Source organism: Notamacropus eugenii, chromosome 4 (genome assembly GCF_028372415.1).
Source record: "Notamacropus eugenii isolate mMacEug1 chromosome 4, mMacEug1.pri_v2, whole genome shotgun sequence".
NCBI classification, from domain to species: domain Eukaryota; kingdom Metazoa; phylum Chordata; class Mammalia; order Diprotodontia; family Macropodidae; genus Notamacropus; species Notamacropus eugenii.
In genome coordinates, this window is record NC_092875.1 from 326,681,084 (window position 1) to 326,706,336 (window position 25,253).

The following is a 25,253-nucleotide window of genomic DNA, read 5'->3' on the forward strand; positions in this document are numbered from 1 at the left end:
TGTATTTACAGGGCAATAAAGAAGCCAGTAAATTTAAAAAAAAAACAAAAACAAACCAAAAAACTTTACGCAACACAGACAGTGCTAGTTTCCATGGATGCCACTGGAAAACTAAGTGGTGGGAGGCAGGGAGTAGAGAAGAAAGAAGAGGTAGAAAGAGAAGTAAGAAAAACAAAGGGGGAACTATGAAACAATCCTGAATGGTTAGTGGAGATATAGAAAGCCTTCTTTAGCTGCCCTTCATAAGCTGCTTACCACTACATTAAATAGCATGCTAGTAGTCTGTGAAATTTTTACAGTTTTTAGGGTTTCATCTAATCCCAAGTATATTTTACCAAATAAGTAGAAAATTCTCTTGATTTACTTACTGTAGTTAAACTTGTATTGCCGTTTATTAGGATGATAAGCCTAGGAAAATACTGTTATGTTGTTTTTTTCAAGCATAAATTTTATTTAACATAATTGGATTTCTCTTATAATTGTATTCCTTTTTTTTTAAAACTTTGTTGTTTCTGAAATGTAGTTTCCATTTTTTTGTTACCCTTTAGCTAGGAAAAATGAGGCTCACGATTCCATGCCGTGCTGTGACATGTACACATCTGCAATGTTTTGATGCTGCTCTTTACCTACAAATGAATGAAAAGAAACCTACTTGGATTTGCCCTGTGTGTGACAAAAAGGCTGCCTATGAAAGTCTAATACTAGATGGGTAAGTTTAGTCCTATCCTATCCTTTATTTTATTGACACTTTTCCGCTTTTGTATCAATGACAGAAAAAGCCTAGCAAGAAGGAGCCTTCTTTCTTTCTTTCCAGCTAATTTAATAAGAATTTCTTGATTATATTAAAAAAGTTTTTTTTCTTAGATTTTTTTTTTGACATGAAATAAGCTTAATTTTTTTCTCTTAATGATTTGTGCTGAGCAAGGTTTACAGTTTCCTTTCTCTATCTAGGAAAGTCATATTTATTTCCCATTATGTAGTGTAAGGAAAAATAATACAATCTATTTATTGCCCTTCCTGTTTCCTTGTTCAGTTAATGAAGGCACATAGAACCCATGTAAGACTGCATTTTACCAGCTCTCTTAAATAAAGGAAGTTCTCAAATGGCAATTGAGGAATGGAGAATGACTATTAAATTTAAGAATAAAATATGAGAAATGTCATACTAGTTAGGAACCAGAACCTATCCAACCCAATATTCTCTCTCAAGCTTACTGTCAAGTTGACGTTGGGAATGCACAGGTGTACCATCTCTAACACCGGTTTTGGAGGAATAGAATATGTATCCAAAAACCATCTTAGTTTCCCTTAGGAAAATGATAAGAAATTTGTCATATATTTATCTAGGCCTAATTTTAAATCTATTTATATTTCAGCCTGCTACATTTTGGGGTGCAATGACTTAAATAAATTTATTGTACTAAATAGTACTTGATATGTACTTTTTAAAAAAACCTACCCTCTTCAGACTATAAGAGGTACAGTGTATATTATTCTGGGGTTTTATTAACTGTCTATTCATCCTGTCTATACACTTTTGATTTTATAAACTTAACCTCTTCAGATTATAAGAGGTACAGTGTATATTATTCTGGGGTTTTATTAACTGTCTGTTCATCCTGTCTATACACTTTTGATTTTATAAACTTAAGTCATATCACCTTTTGTTCTTCCAGGATAAATTAAACAGTACTGAAGCAGCAGAAGTCATCAGATAAAGTGAATTGAATGAGAATATCTAGTGTGGATCACTGTGTTCTCTACTTTTCTCATTTTAGAATCTTTAAATTATCTCTAGATAGAGTAGTAGATAGTTAGATATTGCTCTTGATATCCTGATTCATGTTGTTGACAAATGAGCAAGGGATTTGAAAGCAGAGAATAATGTAGAATTGAACTAGTTAACTTGTATCAAGATTGGGAAAGGAGGAAAGTAAATCCAGACAGATTGGTAAAACTGAGGGATGGAAGCAACAAAGGTACTAATGAAGGGATTAGAAAAAGTGAAGTATAGTAGAGATAGCATGATAGTAAGTTTTAGTTGGAAGAAGGAATTTCAGGATATTCTCATGTAAGTGGAACATGTGATTGATGATGAAAATCATCAGTGACGATGATGAAAAAATAGTGTGATTGACCCTATGTGAGTGTGAGGTTGAATGACATATGTCATTGAAGTTGAGGAAGACTGAGGAACTAGGAGAACATGAGGATCAAATACACATCAACATTTATGTTGAAGTCACCCAGTGGTAAGGCAGAGGGTTTGGGGTGGAGAGAGGCTGTAAACCAGGTACTGAACTTTTTGAAATCTGGTTTCCAATCTTAACACTCAACTGAACATACTCTGTAAAATGATCAGTGATCTTTAAAACAAAAAAGTGTTGATATCTTTTGTTTTCACATTACTTAAATTCCCTCCTGTATCCTCTGTTCCTCTCCTTCTAGAGAGTCATTCCATGTAACAGAGAACACTTTTTAAGAAAAAAAGGGGGAAAGAGAAAAAATCAGCAAAACCCAACCAATAAGCCTGAAGATAATGTGTGGAGGTTGTATATAAAATCTTGAATAACAAACAGACCTTTATCTGAGAAATTTGATTTTTTCCCTATTTGACTATTTTTTTAGATACATTAATTTTATTTGTGCAGAAGCTTTTCATTTTCATGTATTAAATATTTTTTCTTTTATAATTGCTATTATTCCTTTTTTGGTTAAAAATGCCTCCCCATATCTGTGAAAGGCATATGATTTACTTTTCTTAACTTTTTTTGTGGTTGATCTTTAATTTTCAGGTCACATATCCATTTCAAGTTTATTGTGGAATATGGCTTAAGATGTTGGTCTAATAGAAATTAGCCACATTGCTTTCCAGTTTTCCTAGTAGTTCTTAGCAGACTGAGAGTTCTTTTTTTAAATAATTAATGTTTTCAGGCTTATCAAGCAGTAGGTTGTTGAATTCCACTATTTCTGATTGTTCTTGTCTAGTTTGTTCCTACTTCTCTGTTTTTTTAACCAATACCAAAAGCTTTTGATGACTGCGATTTTATCATGCAGGTTGAAGCCTGGAAGTGCTTCTTTTCCTCATTTCTGTTATTTTTTCATTATTTCTCTAATACTCTAGATGTTTCTTTTTCCAAATGATTTTTTACTTTTGTCTGCCATCTTGGGAATAAGACAGTCATATTTATTGGAGGCAATACCCATTTTGCCTTGTTTTAATAGACCGAGAAAACTACTATGCTTTATGTTTTTCTCACCACGAAATTCCTTTATATAATGGATGAGTATTTGGCAGTAGACTGCCATTTGTGTAGGCAAAAGAAATTATTCTTTTAGTAACTATAGATATACTAGAAAGGAAAAAACAGCTTGGTATGGGATATGCTTGAGCATTCTTACATTCCTAAGGGTTTCCTCTTTGCCTGCTCCTTTTTTTTGTCATTAGCATCCTCAGGACTTCTTTCCCATCTTACTACAATTAATGGTGGAGAAAACCAAGATTCCCCTTTGTTACCACCAAATTAACCCCGCTGTAGATGAGGATGCTATTCATGTCTGGTTCCTTTCCTGTCATTGGATCCTGGGGTATAGGAACTCCAGCTGGCACCTTTTTGGGGAATGGTTTTGAAGGTGCCCTTACCATAGAACATATTATATTTGTATTGCACTAAACAGTTGATGAAAACAATGCTTCCCATCCTTATTTCACACCTAGGCACCAGGTCTCTCACCACTTACACCGTATTCCGGTTAAGTATGAGACCAGAGCTAAGTGCTTTTCACATGTAGTGTACCTTTGAATGTGCCATTTTGGAATGGGATAGAATAACTGATATTGGGCATGAGTTCATTCAGACCCTTGGCAGCTTATCAAGCTGACCTTCCTAATGGCAAAAACCCTTCCCTCCTTGCTTCTCTTGTTTAAAGAAAGAACAGTTTTTGTAATCATATATCCTGAAAGTTGGGTTCCTTAGTTTGGGGGCATTTTCCCTGTCTTTTGCTTCTTCATTTTAAAATACTTGTTTTTATTTTGAGTTTTATTGATACTCTTGTTTTTCTAAAACAATCCTTTTTGTATATACCCCTATCTACCTTGGTGAGACTTCATGTATTTATGAAAAAGACCCCATTTGAAGGGAATAAAATTCATTATACATGTATACATGTGTGTGTGTGTTCGTTTGTATGTTCTTGTTCAGAAACTTAATAGTCCTTCATTGTATTGATTCAATTGGCGTTGATTATTCTACTCCCTTAGGACTTGTGTCTCAGTTTTAGACTCCCTCTCTTTCCCTTTTTTCATTCTTAATCATCTCTCCGTGGGGGAGAGGGAGGGTTATTCTTCCTTGCTATGCTTCATAGCAAGAAGTTTGTTCTTCAGGCACTTCTTTAGGAAGGAGAGAAATTTGCACATGGCCAGAATGCCACATGCTTGTTTGTTGCTGAAGATAGAAAAAGAATTTTTTTTTTTTGCGCAGTCTATGCATCTCTAGCAAAAATTCTCTCACCCTCTCTGTTGCAGTTGAAACCTTTGCTATTTTTTACTTCTGCCTAAATGCCTCGAAATAAAATAAAAAGAAAAGAAAGTGTCAATAGCCAGACTCTGGATTTTTATATTATAGGCTGTCAAATTTCTGTGCTGTTGCTCTTCTACTCACCTGTTCTCAGTTATAATTAATAATTAACAGTTGTCGGCCCATTACATAAATGTCTGAAATTTAAGCAGAAACCTTAACTAGGAGATATTATTAGGAAACTGATTTAAAAAACCCAAACTCATTGTTCTCCTCTTAATACCCCTCTGGTTCTAATAATTGATCATTTTGTCATTTTCCAGACTCAGGAGACTCAAGTGTAAAAAATCAGTAATTAGCTGATTCCTTTCCTCTCAGATACAACACAGATTGTTTATAGGCATTGGTAACAGACAGAAAAATTCTAAATACACCTTTCTAATCATCCTTTCTTCTTTGTGACTCCTTCATAATGAATAGGCAGACAGCAAACATGTACTAAATGCTTATGTGCATAAGTACACTTGCTAAATGCACAAGTGCTAAGAATACAAATAAAAGCAAAAAAGAAAGACAGCCCCTGGCCTCAAGAAGCTTATACTCTAAAGTGGAAACACATTAGTGGCAATGAACAGGGAGTGTAAAGAGGGTTTCATAATAAAGATCCTGCCATAATTGGAGTCATGAACCTTTTTGCATCTTCTGTAGTTTCTTTCATGAATTAGTTTTCTTCATATTTTGCACAAACCAGTGCTTTGAATTTCTAATGTAATTAAACTAATTTTATTTCAGTGTTCAGTAATAAAATTCCAAACATGAACAGACTCCTAATTTATTATTCTATCTAAACTATGTAAGACAGATGAAGTATAATTTTTTTTTTTATGGATCTCAAAAGCTATTGAAGATTTTTATGCCTCTTCCTCCCCCTGCACTTCTACTCCCTCTAGTGCTTAGTGAATGCTAATTTTTATATTTCTTGAGGATTTTTTTTTTTGTTTTATTTTAAAATTTTGGGCACATACCTCTGAAGTGTTACTTACCATTCAGCATTTCAAGAGTCTAAAGACAAGTAAAACAGTTGCTATCATTGTTTATATAGCAAAGTCATGTTAACATTTTTAGTAATGATATTGTATTGGTGACATAATTCAATACATAGTCCACTATAGTCCTTTCTTATTATATTCCTCCCACACAATCATTCATTGTATTTTGTATTTTATATTTGTATTTAGGCCTTCTTTTTGCCTATTTATTCATCAGACATTTCTAAATGCCTGCTGTAAGCTAACCACTGTGTTTGGTGTTGGGGAGAGACAAAGAAAATTGACTTGGTCCATGTCCTTATGGAGCCGATTTATGTCCACCCGAGGTACTTGGCTCTATTGGATACTTTACATTGGGGGTAAATAACTAGGGGTACAGTTGCTAATCACAGGTGACTTTGCAAATTTATAGAGTATTAAGCAGTTTTGAAATGTTTTAATCATAAACTGTACCAAGAAAAAATATGTGCAGGGAAAGTGGATAAAAGTTTCAGTAAATCCATAATGAATGTTATGAGATGGATATGAATTTTAGAATTATAAAACTTAAGTCTGTTGATTTGTAGCTGAGGATAAAGGAAATATTTATTGATATTCTTTTGCTGTGTCTCATAGGATAGATCATTCAAAACTGTAAGGAACCTTAGTGGTTATCTAGTTTTATCTCTTCACTTTATAGATAAGGAACCAGGAAACAAATACTGAAACAAGGTAATAAGGGACCAAGTCAGGAGTCAAACTCACATCCTGTGACTTCAGATCCAGTGTTCTTTCCATCTTATTACTCTACAAGTCTATTGTTGCATTCTTTTGCATTTTAGAGGGAAATATAGCTATCATATGGTCTTATTAAATTTGAGGATACTATAGTAATTTTTTATGAGATAATTATACTTTTCCTTTTCTCTCTCTGCCATAAAATCATTTTGATTTTAACAAAATATCTCAAGGGCCAGGATTTCAATAATCCTGCGTGGTGTAAAGACCATTCTTTTGAGAGAGAAGAAATAATATATTTTTTTTTACATTAGCTACCTGTAATAAATTGTCTTGACTTTTGTGACTTTTATTGGTAATGTTATTTGTTAAAGTGGGGTTCAGTATTTGTCTCACTTTCATATTGATTGAGCACTCTTGTTCTTGTTGCCATACTGTACTAACCTAGTTCATATTTTATAACTGCTCCATCCAAGAAGGTTTGAGAAAAAGTCGCTTTGAGAAGCCATGTTAGTAAATGAAAGTTAGAAAAGTAAAACTATTGTGCTCACTTTGAGTAGTATATACATTAAAATTGTAACCTTACAGAGAAGATTAGCATGACCCCTGAGCAAGGATGACACACAAATTTATGAAGTGTTCTATATTTAAAAAAAGAAAAGGAATTATTATGTTTTTCCAATATTTGTTGGTTAACTTCAGGCAGAAAATATTTCAGGGAATGCTGTTGTAAGCCTGGAGATACCACAGTGTTATTTTCTCACTTTTTCCATTTAAGAAAATAGGAAGAAAGTACTTTGAAAATAAGGCCCTGGAAAATGCTACTCGTTATCGTCATAGTTTTAGTCAACAACATAATTTTCATCACTTTCCTTATTATCTCACTTTGTGAACAAAAATTTGAATTATACTTAAATTAATTTTTTTTTGACTTAAAGGCTCTTCATGGAAATTCTCAATGAGTGTTCTGATGTGGATGAAATTAAATTCCAAGAAGATGGTTCTTGGTGCCCTATGAGACCGAAGAAAGAAGCACTTAAAGTTTCAAGTCCACAGTGTACAAAAATAGAAAGTATGTACAGACCACCTAATTAGAGAGATCAGGGCTTTGCCCTGGTTACAGCCATTCATAAATCAAAATTATTTTTACTTAAGTGTATGTTCTAAGCTGTAATACATCATTGCATTTGCTGCACATTTAAAACACGCACATAGACACAGGATCATGGGTTTAGAGGTGTGACGGATTTTAAGGACCACCTAACCCAGTCCCCTCATAATCATCTTAGTTCCTTTTCCTTGTTGTAAAGCAGCCCTGCACAATATTTAGTACATAGGCCACTAATAACACCTCTTGTGGCCCATGAAGGGATTTTGGACAGCCCACAAAAAATGTAGAGACTGTAAAACAGTCCTGCTCAACATAGGGACCACGGGCTCTATGTTGTGCAGGTCTATTATAGAATGAAAAAAGTAATTAAAAGCAGTTCTTAGAAATGTCTTTATTTTACTCCAGACTTTCAAGGGAAATATTAAACTTGACTTGAAGGTTAATCCTAAGGAACAGCATTTCTTCTGAATGAATTTTTAAAAAATTTTTAAGTTTTTAAGGAATTTTTGTAATTTTTTTGCTAATTGTATTGCCCAAGAATTTACTGTTTGTTTTTAAGTAGTCCCCATTATGACTAAATTTAGTTATGAGTCTTGATGTCCTAAATTATGCTGTGTGTCTACTATTGGAACTGTTCAAGAAAGGATAGTTTAGTTTAATTGAAATCTAACAATATTCTCAAAATTTCAGTTTAACTATTAACTTTGAGTTGCACCTCTAGTAAGTAGCAAAATTGATTGATTTTAATTTTCTTCTATTTTTCTGACCAAATTTTGTTGGAGATAATAATCAGTAGGGTAATTCATTACCTTGCTTGTAAAGAATCATATTGAGCAAAATAGAAGGGAAAAAATAATGGAATTATATTACCATAGTTAATCCTTCTTAATGGACAGCAGCCATAAACTGTCAAATTACTATTATCTTAGCTTTGAAAAATGTATAAAATAATTTTGGTATTTGACAACCCCTGATTTTTAGATTTGAGACAAAAATAGATATTTTTTTAATATGAAGGTATGTTGTTAATAGTCTTTCTCAGTAGTGTTTGTGGAATTTTGCTCATCTACCCATTCTTGCTCATTTAGTTCTTCAGGGCAAATGTTCATTTACCAGCAGATAAATATGGTTCACATGATAATTAAAGATTATGGACTAGTTGGTACTGTTTTCATACTAAGCTAAGCATCTTATCTTTTGGGACTAGGACTTTTTTCCCCCATATTAAAACCTTTATTTCTTTTTCTCTTCTGTCTAGGTTCAGGTGTCCTCAGTAAACCCTGTTCTGTGACCATGACCAGTGAAACAAGCAAGAAGAAAGTAGATGTTATTGACTTAACAATAGAGAGCTCTTCTGATGATGATGAAGAACCTCCTGCCAAAAGGAAATGCATTTTTATGGCGGAGACACAAAACAGCCCAACCAAAGGGTTTGTTCATTTACAGTTTATTACTTTTCCATAACTCTTCCAAGTGAGCTTGACATTTGTAAGCACCCCTGTGAACTACACTTCATAGTTGGATGTATGGTGTCTTTTGTTTCCTGAAGGATACTTTCATGTGCCTTTGTCTAGGTGCAGTGTGTGCAAAGCAGTTTTGTTGCACATGCTGCAAAGTTATTCTTGTGGAAGATGTTGTGACCCACTAAGAAAACTTTGTGTCAAGGGCAGTGTGATTGTGGGAGGGCTTTTGTATGCCAGAGTGTATGATAAACTGCATCTTTCCTTTAGCTAATTTGACAGGTCAAAAAACAAGCTTTCTTTTTAAAACAGCCACTTTCTTCCAGGCAAAAATAAAGAAAGTTACTTGATCAAGAAAGCTACATGCTTCTTTCTACCATTTCCTGTCATAATCCCTTCATAATTTAGTAGAAGGTCTTGATCAGTTGCTGTGCTCAAAAAATATATTGGATAACTGTCTGTTGATGATCTTTTATAAACTTGGGTAATTTGGTCCTTGGATGACAGACACGTAGTTTGCTTCTGGTTCCGTACTCAAAAGGTGTTTTAGCTTGCTCCCTAAGAGCTTATACTGAGATATCTTTTGAGAACTCAGAGATACTTTCCATTCTACCATAAGTCATCGAAATAAAAAGTGAAGGGGAGAGAAGAATATAAAACATCAATTTCCTTTACTGCCTACCTGATAAAAACCATTACTCATCCCCTGCAAATAAGAGTTTTCTAAATGACATCCACCAAGAGATTCTCTTTGGAGACTTTGAACTTGGGATACTGCAAGGAAGTCTTGAAATTCTTTCCACCAGCTTAGAAAACAGACTTTAAAAACTTAGTCTGTGTTGGTGTCTTAGTGTTTTAGTCTCTTGGGATCATTTCTGCATTTTACTGTTTAGTCAGTTGTGGGAACTATAATATTTTGAACTGCTTTCCATGCTACTAAAATACTTGGCAATTCAAAATCTTTATATCACACAAGTAGAACAAACAGTTGATTTTATATATTTGTTTAGCATAAGACTTGATAAGTACAAAAGGACTTATCTTTAGATCCTGATTTTTGAGAAAGAAAATTGGCACTTCATGAATTTTTAAACAAAAATTGAAAGGGAGTATAGTACTCAAATATGTTTTTGATGATTCTTGCCATCATCTTTCCTATTTTGTTTCCACTGTGTTGTGTTTTATATAAAAGTAGTAGATTAATGATGCAGTTTTGGGGGATAAGTGAAGAAATAGGAAAGAGAGGAATTAAGAAATTGTCTTAATTTGAGCTAAAAATACAAAAACACATTGTTTCTTCCTTAGAATGCAGAATGGTGGAATCTCTGATAATAGGTAGAATTACCAAGTACTTAAGCGTGTCATGTTGGGAGAAAGAGAACTTGTTCTATGTCAGGAAAAATAATGTCTCACTTATTAAACTTCTATAAGGGAGTTATGTAATCATGCATAAGAAAACAATTGAATGCAATATATGTAGACCTTTTAAAAGTCTTTGACAAGTTTTCTTGCCAAAGGCAGTTTAAAAAGTTGACTCGTCAAGAAATTGTAGTGACTATTATGTCACTGACTTAAAGGCAGAATAAAATATAAAGGATCAATTATACTTTTAAGTGGATAAAAGTAAGTGAGGAATTAGTGTTGGTCAGGAAGAGGAAATACACCATGAAATCTCCCAAATTTGTTTTGCCTGTTTTGGCATTTCACTATCTTTTGGAGAAAATGGCATATGTATTTTAATATGAGCAAAGTAATACAGTTACAGAAAAATATTTGAAATAGCACATACCAAATGAAGAGCTGCAAATATTGATTATGATTCAGGAAAGGGACTTGAATTTCTTTATAGATGTCTTTTTTTTTTTTTTATCTTAATCTGATATGCTGCTGTGGCCAAAAGGTAAAGTGCCAAGTATTGTCATAATTCCTGGAAATTTGTTCCAAAAGCCGTAGTATTTTGCAGCTATTTCTAGGATAATGATCATAATAGCTCACATTTATTTGAGGCTTGCAAAGCACTTTCTCCATAACATATCCCTTTCTCCATAACATCAGTAGGTCTGAACATTTTGTCCCATCTTTTCAGGTAAGACAACTGAGCTACAGGAGGACCAGAGAAGGGCAAGTAAAATGAACAAAAGAGTGGTAGGGACTGCCATATATGAGCAGATTATAAAAGATTAGGCCTCCTCAGCCTGAGCATAGCAGCCTTCAACAAATACTCGGGTGAATAAACAAAGGCTAAAAATAGAACCATTGGGTAGTAAATGTAGATTTGTCAAATCCCAGTAAATTAGAAATGGCAAGTATCCCCATAACAATTCAAAAAGGTAAATTTGGGACAAATAAGATGTTTTTATATGTTAGATAGTAGATGTATAGGGTTTGCTTTCTTGAGAAGGGTTGAAAATATTAATAGTTGAGACTTATTTTTGTATTCGTCCTTCGTTGCCAAAGAAGACCATGCCATCAGAGAAATGATGACATGACTTGCACTTTATTTTGAGTGAGGGAGGACTGTGCAGGTCACCAGCCTCACTTCTCCTCCAGAGCCATCTGAATCCAGTGACCAGATATTCATCAGGATGACTGGAGATGACCCAGGATGCACTGGGAGACCTTGGGCCCTTTAGGCCAAGGTCTTTGCAGGTACTCACATTCATTGAATAGGCCTTTTTAAGGAGTAGTCAGGGCATGGCCCATTTAATGAGGCCAAGACTCAGTACACCTGTACTATTCTACCATTTACTAGTATGACCTAGGATAATTTGCTTAAGCTGTAAGAATCACTCAGTTATGGAATAATAAATTAATATCCTTACAAATTGACATGAGCCATTGCTACTGTACTGCAATTCATCCTGCATACATCCTACATCTGATGATGTCACTCTCCTCCTATTGAAATCTTTGATGGCTTCTAAAATACAAGTCCAAACTCTTCAGCCTTCTCCACGGCCCAAAAGAAGGGCTGCATCCTGCCTTTTCAGCTTCATTTTATTTTACTGTCCCTTGCCTACACTGCAATCTAGCCCATATTGTGTTCCTCCTCACCATCTCTCAAATACATCCTGTAATTTCCAGCCTCCATGGAATATATCCTACTTTTAGAATAAAATTTTCACCCACTGCCCATGCTCCAGTCTGTCTACTGCCATACTATCTATGTAAAATCACCTTAAGTCCTCCACAAAATGTGTTTGTGACAATACCCTTGCCCTCAACAATGTCATTGGAATCAAGTACTCATTATTCCTCCTAGAGTAGAACCATATTCTGATTTGTATTACTGTTTGTCCTACACTAGATTATAAAATGTTTATTCTTTTTCTCAAAACCTACCACAATTTTAGGAGTAAAAACATAACACTTGATGGATATTTAGTTAAGACTTATATAGGTGGATAAGTGCATTATGCCTATTAAGGGCATAACTTTTGTTTTAACTTTTATGGTTGACAAGTAATCTCACAGTTATTCTCTGATCGCCTCTAGTTTAATCCTTTTCCTCTCTGTCCCTCTTAAGTTTCACTGACAGCTTCGTTGGCCACATCACAGTTTACTGTGAACCTATAGTCCATTTTCAAATCCCTAAGTCTTTTTACATGAACTGTCTTATAGTCACATTTCCCCCATCCTCTACTTGGTTAGTTTATTTTTTTGAACCCAGAATCATGGAGTTGGATTAAGAAGGAAGCTTAGAAGTCATGTAGTCCAATTTTTATGGATATGGAAACTTGTACTTATTGAATACCTTATTAGATTTGACTCATTACTCTAGACTGTCATTTTTTTGTTTTGGTTTCCAGTTCTATCATCCATCATAATTTCTTCATCCCAGCATTGAGTCATCTGAAGTGTGATAAGGCTTTAATCCAGGTTATTAATAAAAATGATCAACCCTCCCAAAGGCAGAGTCTTAAAGACATTCTTTTCTAGAGGCCTCTTTCCAGGTTCAATTCAGTTTTTAAGCACCTGGTATGAGCAAAGTACTTGTTAGGCTGTGGAGAACAGAGACAAAAAAAAAAATGGTCCTTGTCTTCAAGGATCTTGCATTCTACAATATTCATATCAATCTGTTATAAAGCTCATTTCTCTCCCATCTTTTCTATAAAGATTGTGAGAGACTTTTAATATTCCCTATTGAAATCCAGATAATGCACTGAGTATATCATTCCCCTGAAGTCCACAGCATTTCCAAGTGTAGTAATCTTGACCAAAAAAGGAAACATGGGATTGATTTGCAGTTACTTATTCTTGATGAACCCGTTCTGATCTATCACACCCTTTTCTAAATGCTTATAGAATATACTTTTCATAATGTGTCAAAGAAATTTCCCAGAAATCAGGCCCCTTTATACGCTTACCTTTGTCCCCCTCTTGAAAGTTGGCATGGTATATCTACCTCCTCAAAGAAAGTTAATCAAACCTTCTCACAGATTCCTTGGTGTTCCATAGAGGCAAAGTGCTGATGTGGACTCAGCCCTAGACCCAATCCCCCCATGACTGTTCTTTCAGAAATTTGATTTTGGTATTTGGTGAGAAAAGAGCTTCTTTTCCTGTGTTTTTCCTGCATGGAAAGAGTACTGTGGTACAATTCAACAACAGTAAGAATATCTTTTCAGACTGTGTGAATAGAAAAAAATTGGCAAGTGACATTTGTTGTGAATAAAGGATGCTATGCTGTCTCTTGAGGGACATGAGGCTCCTTTTCTAGCAGTATAGCGGGGACTACAGCTAGGGAGAATTCTTGTTTTAAAGTACAGCAGGCTAGGAAAAACAAGTCTCTCTCTGACTTCAGCAGTAGCTGAATAGAGGCTACTGTTAAGGGTATTTTAGATAGCATTGAGTATCAAAAACAATTCCTGTGTATAAAAAAAAATTCAGTACTGCAGCTCCTTATAGGATATGTGTTCTAGTGACACAAAAGCTTCCAGAAGGCTCTGTGAGGCAGAGATATCAAGCTCAAATAGAACCAGATCTGGGGAGTTGGATTTAGTCCTGACATTGTTGTCATGGTTTTCATTTGTATTGGAATTTAGCAGGGTAGTTATAGGATTGAAAGTAATTTTAAAGATAAACCAAAGCAGCACACGTTTCATGGAGGAGTGAATCTGCTGAAAGGTAGAGAGCTTCCCTTTCTTAACTAGGTAAAGACAACTCATTTGGGAAGAGCCATTCCTGAACTTCAAAGTTTTGAGGATATTACAACATATTATGTCAGGGGCCAAAATAAGTCCCCACTTAGACCCTTGGTTTCAGCTTAAAGTTCTGAAGTAGGACTGATAAAGGGAATGAACAAAATTGAGTTGTGTAGAAAGAATAAGGTGAACATAGCTGAATAGTCATTTCAGTTGGGGACAGCGTATTGAGGAAGAGGAGTGGAAGGAGCCAGGAATATGGAAATTAAATGAATGAGAGAGCTGCACAGCTTAGGGTGGCTGTTTTTGTTTTTCTCTAAAACCCCTGAGACTGAATTCTGAATGAGACAGTACTAGGCCTTGGCTTCAGTCAAGAGTTAGCTCTTATCCCTTTATCCTCAGCTTGAGTGTTGGAGTCTCTTCCCTCCCTTTCCCCCCTTTCTTCTCTTCTCTGTCCATTTTTCTTCCTTTCTCCCTCTTTATTCTCCCCTCTTTCCTCCTCTTATTTCTCCCTTCTAGAAGGGCCTTTATGAGAAGTTCCAGTGAGCATCTTTATTGTTGATACTCGCCAGTCACATGCACACTACTGGATTGTAGTTTTATTTTCCCAGTACTGGAAATTATTACCAGCCTCATGAAATAAAAGTAATTTTATAAGCACTGAAATTTTTAATTTTTCGTAGAACCATCACACCTGTGTTAATCTTAAGAAGTTATACAAAGCAATGGAAACATTTCATTTTGGTTTTTTGTTAGCCTGAAACAGCTTCCTTGTGGCTTTTCCAGGTACATCTTCCTCCCTGAAATAGGTTGTGAGGGCATTACTTTTGGGCAATACCAGGATATAAATTTCCACTAAGTTGTTAGAATATGTCTTACCACCTAATGCACAGAAATACAGCCTGATCTTGATAGTCTGAAAGTACAGCACCCTCTGGTGGATGTATTTTGGCAGCCTTCTTGGCATTGTCCAGAGAGTCAAGTGCAGGAAGGATATAAGGAATTTCATTTATTTACAGATTTACAAAAACATAAGAATCAAAAGGGATGTTAAAGGCCATGTAAGGCCACCACCCTTACAGGGATAAGACTTTTATCTACAATATTGCTTCTGCTGAAGATCTCCAGTCATGGGGAACCTCCTGAAGTATCACATCTTCATCTCACAGCCAACATAAGACATTGATTACTATAGTTTAGTGGCAAACTGGCAGCCAACTTCTGATTACTTTCTGATAGAAACAATACAATTTAAGTGTGAAAATTTACATCAGGTTACTCTACCATGGAACATATGAGTCACATACATTCATTGTACTCATAAATGTGTCGTATACATTGATATAGTTCAAGTTCTTGTCTTTCTGATTCTTAGTAGATTTGCCACCTCATTCTGGCCATAGAATATACTATACTTTAAAATATATGAAAGGTATAGTAGTAGAGCTAGAAAAGACATTACAGGTCATCAAGTCCCACCCTCTCACTTGACAGATGATGAACCTGAGGTTCAGAGGGAAAGTGCTTTTTTGTCCATTTTCACACAGAAAAATAGTAGCCAATACTCCATACTACCTGGGTCTTTTGAATTGCATTCCATTAGTATTCTGTCTATATGACATTGCATGCACCTCGTCACCAGTTAAAAAGGCCAGTATCAAGTAACAGTCTCATATTTCAAGTGCAAGGATTATACTCAAGCAACTTGTGCCCCCAGGACTGAGACATGTATTTTCACCCATATTAGTGCATGCCACATTTTGGTAGTGTAACCAAAAGCCCAAACATTATTTTGGGGGGAGGGGGGGATGTGTGGGTGTGTGGGTATTTCACTGGAGAGATCATCGAGTTCAACTGTTGTCATAATACTCTGCCATCTGTACAGTTAGAGAAGAAAGGCCAGTATGAGAGAAGAAGTTGTTGCCTAAATAAAAGCCAAGATGTTTAGGCTGAGGCTCTGATTAAAAGAAAAACTCTAGCTTGTGAGGTACTAAGGTAAAGGAAGAGAAATGAAGACAGATAAACTATTATCTTAATAGTTTACCTTAATTACCTTAATACCCAGAGATTTTTGTTAAAAGCTCTACATAATGGAGTATCCCAATCCAAGGCTATTAAGAATGATTTTTTTTTAAGGAATTCATAATTCTTTAGGAATTAAAATTTATCTAAATATCAGCTTGTTCCCCAAGACCAACATTTAAATGCCTCAAGGAAGAAAAACATACGCTTTAAATAAAAAGTGTGCTTAGCTCCATGTCCACACTCCCACCCCATTGCTTTTTCCTACCTTGTTCAATATGACGTCATCATAGTGCTTCTCAGCAGATCATCAAATGACTTCCTATGAAGTCTCTTTATTCCTAACTAAATAAGGTCATATTTTGGAAGACAATCTTTGCTCTCGTCTCTTAAAAAGCTCTGTCTGTTGCCCTTCCTACTTTGCTCTTACCTCAAGTGAATTCTGCTGCACATGTTCTTCAAATAGTTGGTTTAACCCTGTAGAAATTAAATTCCTTGACTAATTTTTCTTTCATCTTTGTATCCCCAGTGCCTACCATAGTGTCTTGCATGTAGCAGGTACTTAATAGAAGCTAGTTGAATGAATTAACCTAAATTATCTGTGTGATCTCTAAGCTACTCTTTTCAAAGAGGGTCCTGGCGTTATTTATTTCTGCTGCCAACACAATCAGTGATGCATTTCCTTTCATTTTAAGATGGACTCCAGCACTGGTTGTGACCGTGTTGCTGAGATAACCTCTTAAAGTACTAAAAACTTGCAAATCGTTTTCTTCCTAGGTTCAAAATAAGTTAAATCAGCTTATATAGCCAGTTGTTTTGTAAAGTTCTTTGAACATGAAAAAGCAATCTGTAAATTCATTGCTTCTTACCTCCATTATTTAATGATTTAAACGGTAGTCACAAGTCATTGGGGTGTTATGGAAGGAACTTTGAACAAGACACTTTGGTCTGGCTTCAGCTTTGCTGCTAACTTAGCTATGTGACTGGTCATTTTGTTCCTCATAACTTCAGTATCCTTTTTTAGGAAAGAAGGGGCTTTGACTGATGATCTTTTTAGATTCCTTCCAGGATTCAGTAATTCTTACAGCAGTTGGCTAATGACATTTTGTATTCCTTCAATGCTTTTGTCTCTAGCAGTGTTAATTGTTGTCATGATGGCTGCTACCAACTTTGTGGTCAAAAAGCAATTGTGAAGTTTTTGAATGTATTCAAGATCCATGTCTTGCTTGTGAACTTCTAGTGAATTGTCTTGGCTTAAATGAGAATGTGTTTAATTAAGACAGCAAAAGTTATCAAGAATTTAGAGAAACAAAAGAAAATCTTGTTAAACCTGAGTATTTTGAATTGAGGCTCATACTGAAATTATAGTAATACTTTTTTTTATTTTTATTTTTTAGTAGTCAAAGTGCAAATCTTCCAGAAGACAGGTTAGCATGTGGGGGTCTTGTACCAGGTTTATCGAACATTAGCTCTCCGACATTAGGCTGACATGGATGCTGCTGTGGTTGTCATGTTTAGCATTCATTTGCCACACCATTCCCCATGGGTTTAGCAGCTCACTGAGACAAAGCAGATCTCATCAGAACTGGTCAGAATTGAGAACATTTTCTGGCTGTATTATTCAAAAAAGGCCATTACATCCACATACTCTTTGGTGCTTATCTTGGGTTAATTTAACTTAAACAGCCCCTCTTGTTCTAAATTTCCTTGTATACACACACGCACACATCAGTGAAAGCATATATCTAACGTGTGTACGTATGTATATGCATTTATATGTTTATTTTATTGGATGAAAATATAATGACTCCAGCACTGTACTTTGTTTTAATGCCAACTTGCTCTTATGTCACAGCTGCTGTTGAGAAACAAGATACATTCATGTTATAATGAAGACTTATGAAAGATGAGATTAGAATGCAGTACAATGTTGTGAGTAGCCACTATATAGTTGTGTTGCACCTGAGAATGAGCAGTGGTGCCACTCTTCTCTCTTGTAAACTTAACAGCTAGATTGCTTGTAATTTTTCATACTATTTAAAACAGGGTTCTCATGTACCAGCCATCTACTGTCAGGGTGCCCAATGTGACTGCGGATGCTGCTATTCCACCTTCATTAACAGATTACTCAGTGCCATTTCACCACACTCCAATATCAAGCATTTCCTCAGATTTGCCAGGTATGTATTTAGTTAAGATTTTCCTCTCTTCCTTAAAAGTGTATATTTTAAAACAAACTTACTTTTAGAACAGCTGTATTATATATTTAAATTTTAATCTTACATTTCATTAGTGGATCTGTGATCTAGCTTTTAACTGGGGCCATTAGCTTTATTAGTTCTGTGACCCTGGACAAGTTTTTTAACTTCTATCTGCCTTACTTTCCTCCATTGTAAAATGGGTCCAAAAATATCACCTACCTCCCAGAGTTGTTCCAAGGATTAAATGAGGTAATATTTGGAAAATGTTTAGCACAGTAAGTACTTCCTTCCTATAAATGATATCCAGCTAATAGTCTTAGATGAAATACATTTTTCAAGGTTTATAGGTGACATCTGTCGGTCATTTTAACAGGTCATATCCTGATCCCTTGGAGGAAATCAAGTGAAGTAGTGGGAGAAACTACTTAAAGTCAGATGACTTGAGTTCAATCTCAGATCTTCCACATATAACTTGTGTGACCTTAGACAGGTCACTCAGTCTCATCAAGAGTGCAGTTTACAGGGTTGGTCCAAAGATTAAATGAAGTGTAATAGATGTAAAATGTTGTATCAGTACAAGCTGCTGTCATCACTCTCTTCCTAGAGCTTTCAGAGCAGAAAGATCACTCCCTGACTGAGGATACATAACACACATACATACACAACAGAGAGAGAGATTTATAAGATATATTCTTATGGTGAATTTACTGGCTAGCTATATAGGAGGTAAAATAAGAGTTTGTATTATCAGTAGAATGTGTCAGCATATTCTTTGTTCATTATAAAGACTGCACAAGTGCCGTTTCATTTCCCCCCTAGAGCTTTACCCTGTACATCTTGTTGTCTTACAAGGGGTAGGATGTACCAGCTGGTTCACAGTCAAAATGCTTGACATTTAAGTTTGTCTTTTTCTGTGAATGTCAGCTGCAACATTTAGAAATACAACTGAGGCTGCTTAAGTTGTCTGGGTAATAAGATTTCGCCGGGTGAAATTCATATTTTCAAATGAATGCTGCCCTTCTCAAATTTCTCTCCACTCAGAGCACACAGACACACATGTCAGATAATACATTTTATCTTCAGATTTTACATAAGTTACTACCTCTTACTGTGCCTTTCTTCTCTCTGGGATCCATTTGATGAGCTATAGTCCTTGTTTTCTTTCTTTTTACTTGGATTTATTGAAAGAACATGAAAATGATCTGACCTAAGTTTTATTTTGTTTTTTTTCCTTATGAGGTTTTTTGGTGGTGCAGTAGATAGAGCACTGGGCCTAGCTAGAGTCAGGAAGATCTGAGTTCAAATCCAGATTCACATGCTTATTGACTGGGTGATCCTGGGCAAGTCACTTAACCTATTTGCCTCAGTTTCCTGATCTGTAAAATGTGCTAGAGAAGGAAATAGCAAATTATTCCAGAATCTTTGCCAAGGAAACCCCAAATGGAGTTCCTTGAAGAGTCAGAAGTGAAATGATTGAACAACAGCAACAATAACCTTTTATTGTATGCTAAATACTAACTTTCTTCTGAATTTTTATCATGGATTTGTCAAAAGGATTTGTTCCAGAGATTTGTTCAATTTCTGTTGATCTAGCCCAATATGATTTGGACACTTAATGAGTTCCGTAGATTCTGTTTAACTCGTTACATTCCAACCATGATGTATAGGTAAAAATGTTGAATTGAGAATTAGGAGACCTAGGTTTTAGTTTTGGTTCTCCTGCTAACTAGTCATAGGAATCTGGACGGATCACTTCTATCTTCTGAGGTCTTCAGTTTTTTGAGAGGATTGGATTAAGTGATCTCAGAGGTCTTTTCCAGGACTGAAAATTGATACCACTTTTTGGGAAATACTTTCAGGAACTTTTATGAACAATATAAACAGTAACCTAGAAGGGTGTCATTTAAAGCTACTGAAATGGGAAGTGGAAAGCAAGTATCAAAGAAATAGAAGCCACATACATGTATGTATGCATACACACATACACATACATCCTGCTGTGTGCCAATAACATACAACGAAGATAGTGAACATATATGAGATCCATATATATATTAATTATGTAAAGGTGTTTTTTTCTTTATGCCCGGTGTCAGCCCCTCACATCTCTAAGTGCTGAGTGACAGTATGCCGGGGCCTTATATAAATCAGTTAAACTGTCCTTGGTGTTGCTACTTGGAAAGTTAATGGCCATGGCTGTTCTCAGCTCAGGAGTGTATCATTAGCATTCTGTAACTTTAGCACCTAGCTTTGCATGTAATTCTTGCGTAATAAATGTTTATAGGATGGAAATGAATGGAAGATGAACAGGACTCTTGGAGTCTCTATTTTCATTATATTTTACATATGTATATATATGTGTATATATATATATATACATATATATATATATACACATATTACTCTGTTGTCTCTGTTTTCAATCCTTGTTGTAATTTTTGAATGTGGATAAATGTTTTATCATGGCTTAATTTTCTCTAGGTTCAGTGGCTCTGGGCTTGTACTAATTTAACTGCATTGTGTAAATGACCTACCTTTCTGATATGCTGTACACAAAATGTGATTAAAAGTTGAGAATTTTTTTGAAGTTTTCTTTGAAAGATCAGAACATTTTGATGCATATATCACTTGTGTCGGGAACTTGTACATGTTCTTATTATGTTTTAAAATAGAGGCCCTTCCCCAAGTATTTGTAAAGTAGTTCAGAGAATATTGTGCTAGTTCTAGTAGATTAAGTATTAATCAGTTTTATTTAGTTGTTTTTTAGTTGTATCTCAGCTCTCTCAATTTTGTGGACGAGACTGTCCATGAGGTTTTCTTGGCAAAGATATTGGAGTGGCCATTTCTCAGTGGATTAAGGCAAACAGAGGTTAAGTGACTTGCCCAAGATCATACAGCTTAGTAAGTGCCTGAGTCTGGATTTGAACTCAGGTCTTACTGATTCCAGACCCAGCACTCTCTCCACTGAGCCATATAGCTGCCTCCTAGTTTCACCTAATATCAAATGGCTTAGAAAAACAAGAGGATTTTTAGAATTAATTTCTGTCTTCTAAATAGAAAAGATTACTGCTAACATATCATTTTCATTTTAGGTTTGGATTTTCTTTCCCTAATTCCAGTTGATCCACAGGTATGTTATTTCAGTTTAGCAATTAATTTGCATTTCATTTGGTTTTGATACTTTAAATTAAGAGACCAAATTTGTTATTTTGACAAGTAGTATAACATTAGAGCTAGTAACTCAGTTGTTCACAATAACTGAGGTAATTTAACCTTCAGAATCTGTTATATAATTTTTAGCATAATCTTAGCTTAAAAGTATATTTCCTGAGAATGAAGGAGCCAGGAATGTGAGAGAATCTAGCTTGGGGATTTGTTACATGACTAGGCAAAGCTGACTTAGGATTAGAAATATACCACATAGTACACAGAGAACTGAGAGGCTTGAACAATAGGATTTATTCAGCCATGTTTATAAAGCTATCATGTAAATTAATGTATCTGTGATTACAGTAGGCAAACCTTTATACATATATACATACATATCACTTTTTTTTTCTATTTAGGATAGCAGGTAATCCCTCTGCTAGATTTTCAAGGTCCGTGTATAGTCATGCATGCCAGAGTTAGGTTAAGGGTCTTGAAAAAAGAGAAAGAAGAAAGAAAAGGAAGAAGATAAGAAAGGGGAAGAGGAGAGAAAAATATTGTAGAAAAGACCTAGTTGCTCTTACTCAGTTACAGAAGGACATAAAATTTGCTTCTCTTATGTTTTGATACTGTGCACTTGATCACACAAAGTTTGAACCATGAGAACGTTGGACCTATGCTGAGATGCACTTCAAGTCAAATGAAATCTAAGTCATTCTTGTAGGAAGAGTTTTCACTTTTTAGTAACTACTGTATCAATAAGTTCTGAGGCAAAATCATCTATATGCATTCCTAGGTTATTCTTTAGACTTGAAAGGATTACATGTTTCATTGTGAACATTTCTTTGGATGTTGTAGGGAGTGAAAATTGAATTACTGAGCTCTCTTTAGTTAATTTGGCTGATGGTAGTTTGGTCAGAGGATGGTCATAATGAAAGTTCATTTTCATATAAACCAATCAGCATTGTTGTTTCAACATCCTTACTGTACACTTTATCTGTAGCTCTTTTAAAAGTAAAATACATTCCATTGGAAAGGCAAACTAGAGGAACAAATTGATTAATATAAAATGGCCAGGTCACCAAAAACCTATTTCCAATCATTTAGAAAATTAAATATATTACCCGCTAATAACGGATCCATAGCAACCATTTTGCAAATGAAGGATGACGTACTTTTACTGAAGCAGATTAAAAAAAAACAAGAGGGGAGCTTTAATAATAAAGTTAGGGCTTGAGGAATACAAAAAAATTGTGATTTCTTTTCCCCCTGTGATTTGAGAAATTGGCAGTTAATCGACCCCCCTCCCCAGTTCTTCTGTCCTTTTAAACATTTAATAGTTGCATTTGTAGTTCTGAGAAACTACTTATAAACTTTACAAATTCACTTTGTATATAATCACTTTTTTGGTGAGCCTAGATATTTCTGAATAGTGAAAATATTCCATTTTCTTGAAATAGGTACTATATGTGGCCAGGATAACACTTGTAAAGAAGCCTACATGTTTTTTTTCAGAAATCTTTATACTTGCAATAAAAGCTAGGGTATCTCCCTATTCATTATAGATTTTTATTTAATTAGTAACTTTCTTATTATACAAAAGACAGTTTATGTAATTTCTAACTATAGCTTTTAAATATTTCTTGCTCTTACTATGTAGTATGCCAGTGGACATTTTATTTTAGAAGTGATTTAATCATTTCTGTGTCAGTAAATATATATCACAACTGAAATCAGCTGTCCAGCTTTCAGTAGCAACACAATTATTAAATATCTGCTCTCTGATAGTCATTAGGGAAAGTACAGTTTAGCTACAATGCTCCCTGCTTTATGAAAAGTTAGGTTAGATGGGATCAAAGGCTCAGGTGGAGGGATCATCCACAAGGTATAGGGAGGGGCAGATTCTTTTTTCTTTTGAGATAAGAGGGGAAAAGGAGATGGAGAATGGTCTTGTAATGTTTTAAGTAATGGAAGAGGTGATCATCCATTCAGATAGTATTGGTTGTTACAATGAAGTATGGAAGGTCAGTCGTGTTCTAAGTTGTAAAGATGGTTTTTGGTTGACAGATTTGCAGAGAGAGCAGATACGAGAAAGGCAGGGAGAGGAGAGGAGAGGAGAGGAGAGGAGGATTGCTGAGCAGCACTGAGAAGACCCTGCTGGGGTCGGGTTGTGTGCAACCTTAACCTTAACCAGAAGATAGGGGTACAATACCCACTTAAATTTAGTTACGTTTGTTAAAAGCCTAATGTATGTAGAGCAATTTTCTGTGCACTGAGTTAAAGACAAAGTCTAAACTTTGACATAAGACATGATTCCTTCTTTCCAGGTGTGCACAGTCTTATGATAACATACAAATCCTGTTTGAAGTCTAAGAGGGAAGGTCATTCCTAAATGGGGAAATTGGGGAAAGATTCATAGGGAAGGTTGCATTTGAGGTCGGCTTCAAAAGTTTCTTAGCTATTCAGTATTTGGGAAGAGGAGGAATGGTACCCTAGATTGTCATCCAGATCTGAAAGAACAGGTGAATTTTTTAAGGCTACTTTACTTAATTAGCATCATTGAAGATAACTGTGTATCACCTCTTCCAGAATGTGTGAGATAAGCCATGTTAATTTTTATTTTAAGCCATGTTAATTAGCAGCTGCTTTCTGTTCTTCAATTGTCTGACTAATAATGCTCAATTAACAAATATTTATTCAGTTTATATATTTTGTGCTTTAAAGTAAACTAGTCATTGATGATAATAAGACTCTCTAATTAGTTGTTAGCAATACTTGAAAACAGAATATTCTATCAATTAATGCCACCTTATGAAGCCTTGGGAAAATTTTCATCTTGCCATTGAGATAATGTGAAATTCACTGTTTTGTTGAAAACCAGTGTAATCTCATCATCATCATCATTGTTTGTTTCAAGCAGTACTGTCCTCCTATGTTTTTGGATAGTCTCTCCTCAACGCTGTCAACAAGCAGCCCACCTGGAAACATCATCACATCCACAAGCCCCCAGGAAAGCAGCACTCATGTGACTTCATCAGGCAGGAGTGAAACTGGGGTTATAACCAGCAGTGGAAACAACATTCCAGACATCATCTCCTTGGACTAAAAAGAACTCATTGGACTACAGGAATAATTAGCCAGTGCTGCTCTTTCTTGCATCTCTGGTTCATGGAATCTATTTTATGATATTTATTGAAAAGACAAATGGATTCTGTTACCTTCTGAAAAATGGAAGAAAAAAAGATTATGTGCAGCAAGAAGTAAATTTAACTTTGAAGGATTTTTTTTTTATTCATAAAATACTCTGAGTATCAAATATATTCAGCCACATCTCCATCTTTTAAAAAATAATTTCTGTTTCTTACGTTGCTGGATGGATTCTACAAAATGGTTAAAAATAAGTTTTTGGTTGTAATACACAGCAATAAAATTATGTAAATAAATAAACTTTTTTTTCTAATAAAAAGCAATTAACTGTTCTAGAAAAAAAGTATACCCACACAGTCTGTGTAAGAGTCTGCTTTGCTGAATGAGTACTTTTCACAGATCTAGCTAACTTTGACATAAGAAATCCTTCTGAAATGATCCTGGCTTACTTTGTATCTATGCTGTTATGATTCTTCTCTTTCTATTGGGAAATGACTCATTTTTCCCCAGATTGTCATTGACACTGTAATATTGCTGAGAAATGCAAAAAGAAATTCTAGTATTTGGATGCTTTTTATTATATAGAAAGATCACTATGCAAATTCTGCCCCAGGCATAAAGTTTTACTGCGCGTGGATGTACATTCTTGGTATCTCACGCCACGTATTGGGAGTTTTACTTATTTTCTCAAAAAGGAAACATTACATGGCTATTGATTGAAAACAGTCCAGCCACAACTTT

The 25,253-nt window shown here is 35.1% G+C and overlaps 1 protein-coding gene and 1 non-coding gene across 10 annotated transcripts in view; both read left to right on the forward strand.

Moving 5' to 3' along the window:
- PIAS2 (protein inhibitor of activated STAT 2) overlaps window positions 1–24,864 on the forward strand; it is a 135,560-nt gene extending 110,696 nt beyond the window's left edge. For 3 of the 9 annotated variants that reach the window (XM_072605191.1, XM_072605188.1, XM_072605186.1), the window contains 6 exons: window positions 549–709; window positions 7,222–7,355; window positions 8,653–8,824; window positions 18,064–18,197; window positions 21,311–21,348; window positions 24,283–24,864. In XM_072605191.1, the coding sequence (XP_072461292.1) occupies window positions 549–709; window positions 7,222–7,355; window positions 8,653–8,824; window positions 18,064–18,197; window positions 21,311–21,348; window positions 24,283–24,471 (828 nt within the window). In that variant the 3' untranslated portion in view covers window positions 24,472–24,864. Of the gene's footprint in view, window positions 1–548; window positions 710–7,221; window positions 7,356–8,652; window positions 8,825–17,872; window positions 17,951–18,063; window positions 18,198–21,310; window positions 21,349–24,282 lie in introns of those variants that run through there. The other 6 variants (XM_072605192.1, XM_072605189.1, XM_072605187.1 and 3 more) reach the window with 3 other exon arrangements.
- LOC140502953 (U6 spliceosomal RNA) lies at window positions 6,827–6,934 on the forward strand. Its single transcript, XR_011966670.1, has one exon. It is a non-coding gene; the product is annotated as a U6 spliceosomal RNA (small nuclear RNA).
- Window positions 24,865–25,253: the final 389 nt, after the last annotated feature.